The sequence below is a fragment of the Martes martes genome (genome assembly GCF_963455335.1).
Source record: "Martes martes genome assembly, chromosome: 5".
NCBI lineage: Eukaryota > Metazoa > Chordata > Mammalia > Carnivora > Mustelidae > Martes > Martes martes.
The window spans coordinates 86,615,063-86,628,406 of record NC_137892.1 but is presented as its reverse complement, the minus strand read 5'-3'; the positions used below and the strand labels follow the sequence as shown (position 1 = coordinate 86,628,406).

Genomic DNA, 13,344 nt, shown 5'->3' with positions numbered 1-13,344 from the left:
TTCTGATCAGCTGGCCCCACGTTCAGGCCTGGCAGTTGTGGTATGGAGCTCCATAGCTGCCTTGCCTTCAGATGGACAGAGGAGCTTGCTGTCCAGCTCTCCTCCCCCTTTCTTTAACCAGAGGCTGAGGGAGGGGTTACTGTTGATTGCTGTACTGGTTCTATTTTCTGCTTTTCTTTTACCTCCTGTGTCTTGCAGGCGGTGCTGAGCACAGAGGATTTGCAGTGTCAAGACACCTGTCTCTGGCAGGGTCTAGTCATTGCCCTTGACTCTTCTTACATTGGGCATCTTGGTTAGCTCCAGGGGTGAGCAAGGATTGAAAAAGTTGTCAAATGCTTATTGAATTCCTCTTGTCACACAGAGTGCCAGGATCTGGGGTTGAGGGAAGGCAGCTGGGAGATAGCTGAGAGCAATGAAAATGCATCACTATAATAACTTCTGGAGCCCCCAACATTTCATGTATGTCCTGAATATCCTCTGGGCTATTGCACTTACTGCCCTTTGCCTTTGGGAATTATTCTACTGAGGACTCTCCATGTCTGACCACCATGCTGCATTTTTATAGTGTATTATATTCATAAATGGCTTGAGGACTCAGGAAGAAGAATCCAAGGAGAAGCCAGAGATGTGGCTTGTATTGCAAGCTACATTGGTTCAGTTGTGGTATCAGAGGAAAGTTGATTTCTGACGCAGTCCCACAACCAAAGTTGAAGAGGTCAGATCCTGGGCAGGAAATCCTTCAACTCCTACGCAGAACTCTGCCCTTTTCAGTCTATAGTGTGGAAGCTGGCCAGCACCTCATCAGGCCTGGGTAGTCTCAGGAACAGGCAGGTCTTTGAAGGAAATCCTTTCCCAGCTAGAGTTCCAGGTGAAATTAACCTGCATTCGGGGGGTCATCCTGAATGGTTAATGATTAAAAGATAAGGGGAGCCTTGGGAAGCAATTGACTTTAGGATTCTGCATGTGCCGAGGGATTTCAGTCCACAACATAATAGCTATACCTGGAAAGGCTCCCAAAGGCCCATTTCTTTATGTCCCTTTCATGGTACTTTCTCTTTTCCAGCAAGGTCTTTGCAGGAGTTTGCCACTGTCCTCAGGAATCTTGAAGATGAACGGATACGGATGGTGAGTACGGCTAGGGTGCTTTTGCTCCCATACAGTATGATCATGTCAAGAGATTTGTTGTCAGAAGAACTGGGTTTGAGTCCAGCCTCCACCACTTGAGTGTTTTGAGCTCTTGAGCAAGCCTCATCTTCTCATCTTTGCAGGGTTAGAAACATTTCGCAAATGTTAAGGGATTAGTGTGGATAACGTTAGAACCACGTTGTTGGCCTCCCAAAGATTCACTGTAAGGTGCACCCATAAGGTATAACTTACAGGTGGATCTTTTGAATTAATTAACTTTTGGGGGCCTCCAATACCCTACAGGCAGAGTGGAAATGAAGGTGTCACACTCTGCTCCCTGCTTTCCTCATTTTGGTAAACTTACGCAAGAGCTTTTGAAGGGCACTCCTTCACTTTTTATTCCGAAACGCCTAACCCTAGTGCCTGCCCTCAAGTATGCACCCAGTATGTAGTGTATGGGCACGGAGAAAATGATGACATTTATAAGAGGTTCTTCCAAGGGAGGCACTGTGCAAAATCAAGAATCAAATGCTGAACTCCAGGTTCTTAAAAGATACCTCCTGTATTCTCATTCTGATGTGGCTCAGCATCAACAGATGAGGGATTCCGCATCTGTAAGTTCTTTTGCATCCTCTTCTTATCGCTGAGATACCAAGAATGAAGCCTGATTTGAAATCCCCCTGCTGGCTGCATGCTGGTTTGTCCCTGGAAGGCTTGCCCCTAAGCTAGCAGTGCTACTGAGGCCTAGGAAAAGTCTATCAATGAAGATTTTCCCGCTCTTCCCATGCTAAAACTGATCATTTGAGACTAAGTCCACTATCTTAATCTGCGTAGACTGCCATAACAAAATGCCATGGGCTGGATGGCTTTCACAGCAAATATTGATTTCTCAAAGTTGTGGAGACTGGGTAGTCCAAGATTAAGGAACCAACTGATTTGGTTCCTGGTGAGGACACTTTTCCTGGCTTGCACATGGCCCCCTTCTTGCTGTGTCCTTAAATGGGAGAGAAAGGGGACGGAATGGCTCTTCAGTCTTTGCTTAGAATGGCTTTAATCCCATTGTGAGGATTCTACCCTGATGACCTAATTACCTTCCAAAGGCTTCATCTCCAGATAGTGTTACACTGAGGGTATTAAATGATAATATGAGGCGTATCATATTTTTAAGATTTTATTTGAACAAAAATTCAATATATTCATATTGGATGGTACCAAACTAGAAATATTTAGGAAAGCTCTACTGATAGAACTATAGAGCAAATACTTTTATAGAGAACATATACATATACAAATACTTTTATAGAGAACATATGGAAGTAGCAAGGAAATTATATGATGGGCTATATCGCAGGCTGTTGCCTTATTTGGGAAAGCCTAGTTGTTTCCATTTCTTAACCTTGAGGGGTTTACAGCCTTAGGTTTTGGTTGGCTTACGTAGGCTGTTAGACCATTAGAGTCTCTTTGTTTAATTGATAGAGGTTAGGGCTTCCCCTTAAAAATTTTCAGGAGATGCTGCTCAGTCCATAGTCTTGACCAAGACATTGTGTATGCACACATTGTAAATTTTAACCCGCATGATGACTCTGTGAGGTGGTACCTATAGCATCCCAGTGTCTAGATAAAGATCTTGAGGTTTAGAATGATTAACATGCCCAAGATCACATAGTTAAAAACAGTTGCAGTCTGGATTCAAACCCAAATTTGTGTTAGACCAAAGAATGGGGAAATTTCTTTGAAATTCTCAATAGAGCAGAAGCTCTCACCTTCTGCCCTGCACAGAGAGACAGAAATAGTGTCTCTCTGTTTTCCTTGATTGCTCATTTTTGGGCGCTTGAACCAGAATCCGGAGGCTGGTGGCTGCAGCAGGGTTGGTGGTGGGTGGAGGCAGGGGGAAGCTTGTGTGTTTGTGCATGTGCTACTGCCTGAGAAAGGGAAGTGATTCTTTGGAGTCTGATTCTTTGGAGTCAGTATTTGTGGGTGGGGGGTGTGGTAAGCATATCAAGCTGAATACTGGGCAGATTGCTGTGGCCTATGGTAAGAGAACAATGACCGGATTATACTCTTCAGTTTGCCTCTGCAATTTTATTATTAATGTCAGTGAACTGAGTTTCTGCTGTGTGCGTCTGAGTATCTAGCCGTTGCAAGCCCCTTCCGTACCTCATCAGCTGAGCTCAGCTTTGAAAAGGCACATATTTTTGGGAAGCTCTGACTCCCTGGGGTATTTGGCCATGCTTTGTATTTTCTTAGTATCCAGCTCATGTCTCTGATTTCTCCATTTACCACATTGTGTCTGATAATCTTTGCATGTGTCTGTCCCATGTTCTTAAAAGGCATAGAGTGGGCTTCTGTTCCCAGCATCAGTGTAGTGCTTGCAACTGGTGGAAATTACAGTCCTAGAATCTTAGACGCAGAACAACCTTATTTCTCACTGTCTGTAGTCTTTCATTGGCCACATGGGAAAACTGAGGTCTGGTGAAGGCAAATAGCAAGCAGTAGAAGGACTGGGACAGGGTCTTGGGCATCCTGGTTCCCAGGTGAGTAGGTACTGCTTTTGTGTATTTAGCATCTCCTTAAGGCTAGATTCTCAATCATGGATGCCCATTGAAACAACTTGGGAAGTTTAAAGTATACTGATTCCTAGGATGAAGTACAGAGATTCTGATTTTATTGGTTTGAAGTGTAGCCTGGACATTGGGATTTTTAGAAGCTTCCCAGGTGAGCCTGACATGCAGCTTAGGGTGAAAATCAGTGGCTTAGGGGCTCAGCATACCACCGTGAGCTTCAGAGACTTACCCATGATTTGTGGAAGTTTTAAACAAGTGAGCACATTAAGCAACATCGAATAATAATAAAAATCAAACAAGTTAAACACTGCAACCCTCATGTTAAAATGCTCTCTTCCTAGATAAGTGCTCTCAAAATTGAGAAAAAAGCAAATGGCAATAAATTTGGAGACCTGCCACCTTTTATTCCTCCCATTGCTCAGTTAGTTCTTGGCTGTGTCCATCTTTGGCTTCTGGCATTTACTCTGTTGGTTTCATTGTGATGTATATGCATGTGATTTAGAAAAATAATGCTTTGTTGTATCAAGATTCCTGAAATAATTAATTGAGTGACAAGTGAGCAGTGAATGATTTAAAAGGAAAGATTGTAAAATATTTTACTGCCTTAGAATAGACCATAGATTCCTAGAGCTGGAACAATCCAGCCTACTCATTTTGCAGATGAGGAAATTAGAGCCCAGAGAGGTTAAATACTTTGCCTGTGGTCACACAGTTGGCAGCTAGTCAAGAAATCATTCATTCATTCCTGTAGTCATTGAAAAATATTCGAGTGCTTCTTTGTTTCAGCAATCCTCTGTGTTTGGGGGGAAATGGTAGGCAAGTGAACATTTATGAGGTAGTGGTATGTGTGTGTGTTTGCATAGTGGTAAATTAGAAAACTTTAGCTGGCCTACATCTTCTGAAGAAAACACTTGGTGGCGTGGTGAGAAGTTTCTTTGGAATATGCGGGTGATCATGGAAGGCCTTCTTAAAGTGGTGTCCTTTAAGCCAGTACCTTAATTAGAATAATAAATGAGTCGTTCATGAGAGCCTTTGGGGGTCAAGCATGTGAGGGAATGTCTAAATGCAAAAGCCTGGAAATAGGACTAGTTTTGTGCATTTGAGGTGCATGGGGGCGATGGTATGGTTGGCATCTAGGACCTGATGGAGTGAGTGGTGGGGGAGGTTGAGAGGTAGCCAGTGGTCTGGAGGCACAGATGTCTTGATTCATGTACTGGTAGGAATACACAAAGTCAGACTTGGAAGGTTTTCATGCCACCCCATGTCCAAAGGTGTTTCTTGCTCTTAACCTAGACTAAGTGTTGATCTGCCTAAAATATATCTACCTAAATGGGGTGAATGGGCATTCATAAGATATACCTGAAGCTGAAATTTAGATCCTACCCTGTCACCAGTTCCCTTCTGCCTTTGCATGGTTGCTTACGTTTTTAGAAGTACTTGTTTTTATTATTTTTAAGATTTTTAATTTATTCATTAGAGAGAGAGAGTAAGTAAGCAAGAGCACAAGCAGTGGGGAGGGTCAGAGGGAGAGGGAGAAACAGGCTGTGGGGCTTGATCCCAGGTCCCCGGGATCATGAGCTGAGCCAAAGGCTGACACTTAACCAGCTGAGCCACCCAGGTGCCCCAGAGGTCCTCATTTAAAAAAAAATTTTTTTTTATTTATTTGAGATAGAGAATGAGTGGGGGAAAGGGCCGAGGGAGAGGAAGAAGCAGACTTTCCACTGAGCAGGGGGTCCAACGTGGGGCTCAATCCCAGGACCCTAGGATCATGACTTGAGCTAAAGGCAGATGCATAACTGAGTGAACCATCCAGGTACCCCAAAAGGTACTCATTTTTAAGGAATCAGTCACACACAGGAAGAATTCCATGTTTTGAGATGATGAGTTTGATCTGACATGCTTTCAGTTCAAGTATTGTGAACGATTGACACGTGCAACAGTATTGCTTACTCAGTTTTTAAAAAAAGATTTGTTTTAGAGAGCTTGAGAGCATGGTAGGGGAGGGGCCAGAGAGAGGGGGAGAGAATCCTCAAGCAGACTCCCCACTGAGCACAGACCCTAATGCCACGGGGCCTCAAGATCATGACCTGAGCTTAAATCAAGAGTCATACGATGGGGTGCCTGGTTGGCTTAGTGGGTTAAGCCTCTGCCTTTGGCTCAGGTCATGATCTCAGGGTCCTGGGATTGAGCCCCGTATTGGGCTTTCTGCTCAGTGGGGAGACTGCTTTCCCTTCTGTCTCTGCCTGCCTCTCTGCCTACTTGTGATCTCTCCTTGTCAAATTAAATAAAATCTTAAAAAAAAATAGAAAGAAAAATAAAATCTTTAAAAAAAAAAGAGTCAGACACTTAACTGACTGAGCCAACCAGGCGCCCTGCTTACTCAGATTTTAAAGTGAGAGGCATTTTGTGCCAAAACTGCTAGAATTCTTAACTGATATTTGCTTTTATGTGTATGTGTCTACCCCATTCCCCTGCCCTGTTTCTCCTCACCAGATTGAGAATGCCAGCGAGGTGCTCATCACTCCCTTGGAGAAGTTTCGGAAGGAGCAGATTGGGGCTGCCAAGGTGAGAATTACACAAACCTTGCTCTTGGATTTTAGGGCAGCCTTGTTTTTGGATTTTATATAGTGGTTCATCAGTTACTCACAAGTGTCTGAAGTAAGACTGATTGGTCAACCCCAGAGCAGTCATTCTAGTATTTTGTTACCTAATCGTTTTTTGCTAGTTCATAAATTGTGCAAAGGTAGAAACCATGCCTCCTTGTGTTAGCAGATACCTCTGTGCTTGGACAAGGTGGAATTGTACTTACTGCAGAGTCCAGGGCTCAGAACCTAGACCAGGGAGTTGCAAAATGGGCCCTAAGGGCCTGGCAACCCTGTTGTAAGCTCATTTTTGCTGAGTGAAAAGGCGCCCTTTGTTGCCAGATCTTGAAATTTTTTAAAGAGAAGGTGAAACGTCAGAGTTTTCTTTGAAATGTCCTGGTTTAAAAAAATATTGGCAAATAATTTAAAAGTACTTATTCCACATGGTGCAGGTCAAAAAACAGGACTGCTTCAACTTCTATGTCCTGGTTTGTTACCACTGACCAGGAGGGACTGCAGCTGAAATGTGGCTGGCTTGCAGCTGAAATTTCTCTGAAAAGGGTGCAAAGGGAATCTTGTTCATTTTTGAAAGATGAATTCTCCAGGGTTCCCCTGTGCTGTGAGAAATCATAGGTAACCCTAGCTGGTTTGACTGGTAGTAGGGTGTTAGAGGCCACCTGCAGAGAAGGCGTTTGCACTGGGATCAGTGAAAGCAGAAGGATTTACCAGATACTCTTCCTCTTTTTCTGGAACCGTGAGTTCTTCAGCCGCAGTCCTGTGCGCCACCTGCAGGGGGTTTTGGGCAACATCGCTCTGACGGGTAATTTTACTCCTCTGAAATGGCCTTGAGAGGTAGATGCCAATAGGTGGGAAATAGGTAACTGCAATGTAATGAAGTGGGATCTGTCTTCCAACCCCACCTCCCCACCTAAGCACATATGCTTCTGAAAATGAATGTGGTTAGGGTCTGAAAAAGATGATGTGCTGTTCAGTGAACGTTCTTCAGAGGGATAGTTGACTGTAGTTTGAAGGATGGACCATAGCAAAGATTTTTCTTCCAGTTCTGTGGCACTTTCTACCAATTTTACACTTTACATTTATGAAGAAATTAAAGCTCACAGGTTTTGTATCAGAGATTAAGGAATGTAAAATTAAAAGGGAGTCTTGTTCCATAAAGAGTTTGTCCAAGACTTTGAATTTGCCATGAGTGTCCCTCCTTAAGTTCTCATATTTGTAGGCCCAGTGATCAGGCCTTCCCTTTAGTGGCCTTGGGACCTGTGCTTCCTACTCATGATAACATATGGCAGTGGCTCTGGGCATTCTGAAAAGCTTAGAGGCAGCAGTGGAGCAGATAGACCTCCTTATTGAGTCCTCTTTCCAAGAGTCTTTCCTGCCTCTGAGCATGGATGCTTCTCATTCTGCCCTCTTCCCTCAGTCTCTGGTTTTGGGCATTCCCGCAGTTGCCACGGAGGTGAAGCAGAAGTCTGAGTGGCCTCATTTTGGGTAATACCAGTGATTGTAATGACAGGAGCAGTTACTCTTCTGGGCATGGGGTGGGGGTAGGGCTGTAGAAGATGAGAAGTAGAAGAATGAAAGAATTTGAATAAAACCATCACTCATCAAAACGTGTTGCCTCTCATACATACTCTGATCTCTCATTCCTCTTGAATAGTGTGATGATGTTGGAGATGATTTATCCTCCTCCTTCCTGTGTCATTTCCTTTTTTCTCTGTACTTGTTCCTCCCCTCCCTCTACATGCACACATTTATATCCTAGTATTGTATACATTTAAGAGAAAGCAAAGAAACAGACTCTTCACCAGACAGTCTAGGCAGCAGACTAAAGAATACCAAGAGCCAGCCAGGGCTCTTGAGCGGCCAAGTAGAAGTTTCTGAACTCTGCCTGTGCTAAAATTACCCTTCCTCCCCCTCTGGTGTGGCTTCGGTTGCTATAACAACCTGTTGCTACTTGCAAGAAGCAGAAGTTAGTGTTGGGTGTGAAGGCTGCCAGGAAGGAGGACCCGTGGGCATTCTGGTGCTAGCATAGCTGCCCTGTGGTAGGGCACAGCCCTGGAGCTGGGCATAACTGTGACCCTGGGTTCAGAATTCTGAGTTTGGGGGAATTTGTTTTTCCTCCAGGCGAGGTGCATTTAGAGAGCCGGGCTCTCCAGTGAAAGGAGAAGTTTGTGGTGAAGAGGGGGCCCTAACCTCATTTGTTGCATTGGCATACCAGCTTGGGGAGTAGCTGAACTTCTCTGTACCTGTTTCCTGATCTGTAGGATGGGGACACCGATAATATTTACCTTGTAGAGTTCTTATGAAAAAGACATGAGTAAATGCACATATAGTGCTTAGAACAGTGCTTGTCATATAGGCTTTTTATGTTAGCTGTTAGATTCAATACATACAGTTCATTCATTTAAAAAAGATAGGTGAGTGCCTGCTTTGTGCCTGGCACCACACTACACACTGGTTCATGGTGGAGAGCAAGTGAAGATGTACTGTGTTCCTGGTGTGGCTGGGGAGATCAACATGAAACAAAAAGATGTAAATAAGCATAATTTCAAATTGTGGTACGTGCTATGCAGGCTTCCCTCATGGGACCTTAGGCATGGGAAGGAAGTGGTGTTCTCAGTAAGGAGGAGGCACATTCAGATGATGGGCCTCTTGACCACTATCACCGTGATAGCTGCCATCATCACTGCTGCCATCATCATCATCATCACTGAATTTTATTGTGCATTTTCTGTGATGGGCCCTCTGCTAAGAGTGGTCTGAGGCTTATCTCATTTTATCCTAATAGGCCTGTGAGGGGGGAGGTGTTTTTATTTTTTGTTAGACACTCTCTGAGCTGAAAGAGGAAGGAACCTGACCAGTTACCTCCTGGAGTCCTCCTCAGTTTATTAGATGAGAGAACCCAGTTCTGAAGAGGGGAAGTGATTTGTTTAGAATCGATCCATGTAGAATTGGGAATCATTTCCAGAATCCTAATTCTGTCCTTCATCCATTTAGGCGCCCACAGTGGATTCCCTGGAAGGCAGGCACCATCTTATATCTGAGTAGAGAATTTAAACTCACTAAGACTACCCTCTCAACTTAAGACCATTACCTAAATCTTAGTAGGGTTATCCTCAGAGGTCTTGTTTTCTGTTTTCCAGGACAGAAACTGCTTCCTTTCTCGTTAGCTCTGGCTGTCCTCTTGAACACAGAATGTGGCAGCTCAAGTTGCCAGAAAGTCACAGAATGCTGGTGACTCATGTTCACTGGCCTTTTCTCACCTCTGGCCAGCTTGGCTCTTGTAGCACAGGGTTCTCCTTGGGGCTTGCTGACAGGCTGCTGGAGTGGATCTGTGAGCATGAAGTGGAGTTGGGGCCGTAGCGCAAAGTTGCTGATTTCTATGCAGGAAAGAGTTGTTTAAGTCAAGTGTCTAGCCTGTATGTACCCTTCTTCAAATTTGAAGGAATAATGTCTCCTTGGGCTTTTTCCTCACTTGCTTCTGCATGTTGTATTGTTCTTGTGTATAAGTAGTCTTCCAAGCAAAATTCAGGTTTGTAAAAATGGTTACTTGTCAGCTAACAAGGGTATGTGATGAGTCCTCCCACTTTGAAGGCTTAGAATCATGCTGTCGACCAGAAAAATGGAGTTGTGATGTGGCAGATTGTCAGGGCTTCAGGCAAGAGCTTCTTGGTGATTCCTGTGCCACTTAGGCTTCCCAGTGTTAAGCCCAGAGCATGTGTACTTACTGCTCTAGTGTTCTAGAAGGGTCCACCCTGTCCCTCACATGATTAGCAGCTCACACTCCCTTCCCCAGTGAGGCCTCTCTGGAGCACCCTATCTGTGGAATCTCTGACTGCACTTTATTTCCTTCATAGCACTTGCGGCTGCCGATAATTATTTATTTGTTTGCTGGTCAATTTTGTCTGTCCTACTAGAACACCCCTACCACGAGGCTCAGGACCGCTTCTGCCTTGACCGTTGGCTACAGGAGCCTGACACAGAGTGGTTACTTGTTACATCTTTGTGAAATGAATGGAGATGTCTCTGAGCTTCCTTATCTGGCTGCAAAATTTTTTTCTCCTCTATAGAGGCCTTGGAGTTGCAGAAAATTAGTTCCTGTGGGCTCCACCTAAGTCAAGAGTAAGACTGAGGGGCTCACTTAGTGAAATTGATCATGTTCATTAGGCCATTGTCCACTATCTTCCATCCCTCTTGCTTGCCATCCCCACTAGAAAGTGGATGGAAAAAAGAGACCGCCTGTGAACATACGTCTCAAGTGCGACTGAGAGGTGGGCTTTGGAGGCAGCCTCTCTGGCCTCAGATCCCAGCTCTGTCACTCTCTATGACTTTTTACAAGTTAACTTCCCTAGATCTAAATTTCCTTATTTGTAAAATGGGAGATAAAAGTAGAATCTCAATGACTCAAGTGATTTGGTGGTAAAACAGGGATTAGTAAGTGTATTATGATATTTATTATTTTTCATTTTGAAAGCTGTTAATGTAGGATAATAAAAACGTCCCAGTGTGAGAAGAAAATCACCCATTATCCCATTTCCTTAACTTGATTATTCTCGTTTTGCCATCTAATCTTTGTCTATAGGTAGCTACACTCTATGTAGGATGCACCAAGTTTGTATCATATTAATAATTTACATTACATTATAAGCAACTTGCCATATGACTACCTCGCCCTTCTATTTAAATTTATTAGAAGTCCAACCCTTTAATGATCTCAAACCCTATCTATGGGCAGTGATGTGGCTTTAGCTTTTTTTATTTGTTTGTTAGTGAGAATGATGCTTCTGTGAATTCATTTGTCTTCTTTGTTTTCTTTTGAATCTTCATTCATTTTAAAGATCCACATGTGTTACTGTTGTGCCCAGGGATATTAGGTCTATATATTAAGTACTTTTTGACCATTGTTAAAGCTGGAACTACCCTTATTCTAGACTTGTCCCACTTAAGATTTCAGCTGGATCTTTGTGCTCTGAAATTCGCTTTGTAGGTAACTTTGCTCTGTCTTTTGCCCTTGAATATCATTGAACTTAGAAATTAGAAATTTCTGTTTCACAATTGAGGTTCTCAGGACATGGAATCCTGGCTTTGCCACTATTAAATACTGGTATTTACCTTGTTTCTGGCATTGTAGTGGTTCCTTTATGATAGACACTCAAAACCATTGGTCTGATGTTGGCAGGGGAGTGGTTTTATTTAATGCACATTAAACAGCTGGGTTGTCGGCTGTTCTGGGTCTGAGGGAATGATGAAGCTATGAAATTGAGCAGGCAGAGGTCTTGACAAGATTGCTTTTTTTTTTTTTTTAAAGATTTTATTTATTTATTTGACAGAGAGAGATCACAGTAGACAGAGAGGCAGGCAGAGAGAGAGGGAGAGAGGGAACCAGGCTCCCTGCTGAGCAGAGAGCCCGACGCGGGACTCGATCCCAGGACCCTGAGATCATGACCTGAGCTGAAGGCGGCGGCTTAACCCACTGAGCCACCCAGGCGCCCGACAAGATTGCTTTTATTCCTGCAACATTTTACTTTTTCTCTTTTCCTCTTTTTGCCAGGAAGCCAAAAAGAAGTATGACAAGGAGACAGAAAAGTATTGTGGCATCTTAGAAAAACACTTAAATTTGTCTTCCAAGAAGAAAGAATCGCAGCTGCAGGAGGTAAGAAACTTCAGTAGTATCCTGAATGAGGTGTTCAAGTTCTGTGTGGTACAGGGGATGCGTGCTGGCTCATCTCTGCCAGAAAATCCTGAGGTTTGAAGAGACCTCACAAACCAGGAGCTTGACCTTGATCCCTCATCAGATGCCCGTTGCCTGTATTGCTCTTGTATCTTCCTGCCCATAGCACCCCTTTTCTGGCTGTCCAACCTACTAGTGGGATGGGGGCAGGTACTGCTGGTCAAGATCAAGCACCTCCTTATTGGGCAGCCCTAGTCACTAAAACGTGCTTTTTTCCTTTCAAACTGAAATCTGGTTTCCTGTTTCTCTTACCCTTTACCTTGATTCTGCACTTCCTGTCTTACTTTTTGTCTTCCTACCTTATATCAGTAATTTGAGACATTAGCATCTGGAACACTTTCGTCATCCTTCTTTATTGTTACTACTGTTGTTATTATTTTTAAAGATTTTATTTATATATTTGAGAGAGGGAGAGAGCAGGAGGGGCAGGGGAGGGGCAGAAGGAGAAGCAGAAGCAGGCTTCCTGCTGAGCAGGGATCCTGACCTGGGGCTCTAGCCCAGGACCGGGGATCGTGACCTGAGCACAAGGCAGAGCCTTAACCAACTAAGCCTTCGAGTTGCCCTGGTTGTTATTTTTTAAAAATTATTTCAACCAACCAAAAAAAAATTACTTCAACCAGTACTTGATATTAGTCTGTCTTTCTTGCTTCCTTTTCTTTTTTCTTTAAGTGGGTTTTGTTATTCCTGTGTTTTATACTTTTGTAACCTTGTTTCTAAAAAAGGTAATTTATCTTACCTACCCTGAGCCTTTCTGGATTGACGTGAAGAGTATGTTCACTTGGAAAGATAAGTTAGCTTTGCAGCTGTGGATCTCTGATCATTTTTGTTTAGTTCATGGAGATTTGCATAGTGAGGGTGTTTTTTCTTGAGAGACAGAGCAGTTTCCTAGTGGAACTCCGAAGTTGACAACATGAATGTTATTTTGCTTTTAACAATTTGCTTGACCTTTCTCAAGTATGTGCTAAAAAGAGGCTGTGACTTCCAAGCTAGCCCTCATTCTTATTTCAGTTTTTATTAAAATATACTAGTAATATATAATATATTTTATTAAAATATACTAACATATAGTATAATACTAGTTTTGGGTGTACAGTCCAGTGATTCAGCAGTTGCATACCTCACCCGGTGCTCATCAGGACAAGTGCATTCCTTAATCCTCATCACACATTTACTCCATCTTCCCACCCACCTCCCCTCTGGTAACCTTCGGTGTGGTCTCTTTAATAAAGAGTCTGTTTCTTGTTTTCTCTCTCTCTCTCCTTTCCTCCCTTTTCCTTTGCTCATTTGTTATTGTTTTTTTTTTTTTTTCTTAAATACCACACAAGTG

General features: G+C 43.3%; 1 protein-coding gene across 5 annotated transcripts in view; it reads left to right on the top strand.

The window, feature by feature from the left end:
- Positions 1-13,344, top strand: part of ARHGAP26 (Rho GTPase activating protein 26) — a 437,763-nt gene that overhangs the window by 104,100 nt on the left and 320,319 nt on the right. For all 5 annotated transcript variants that reach the window (XM_080803878.1, XM_080803877.1, XM_080803876.1 and 2 more), the window contains exons 3-5: positions 1,064-1,125; positions 6,183-6,254; positions 11,838-11,939. In XM_080803878.1, the coding sequence (XP_080660004.1) occupies positions 1,064-1,125; positions 6,183-6,254; positions 11,838-11,939 (236 nt within the window). The remainder of the gene's footprint in view (positions 1-1,063; positions 1,126-6,182; positions 6,255-11,837; positions 11,940-13,344) is intronic.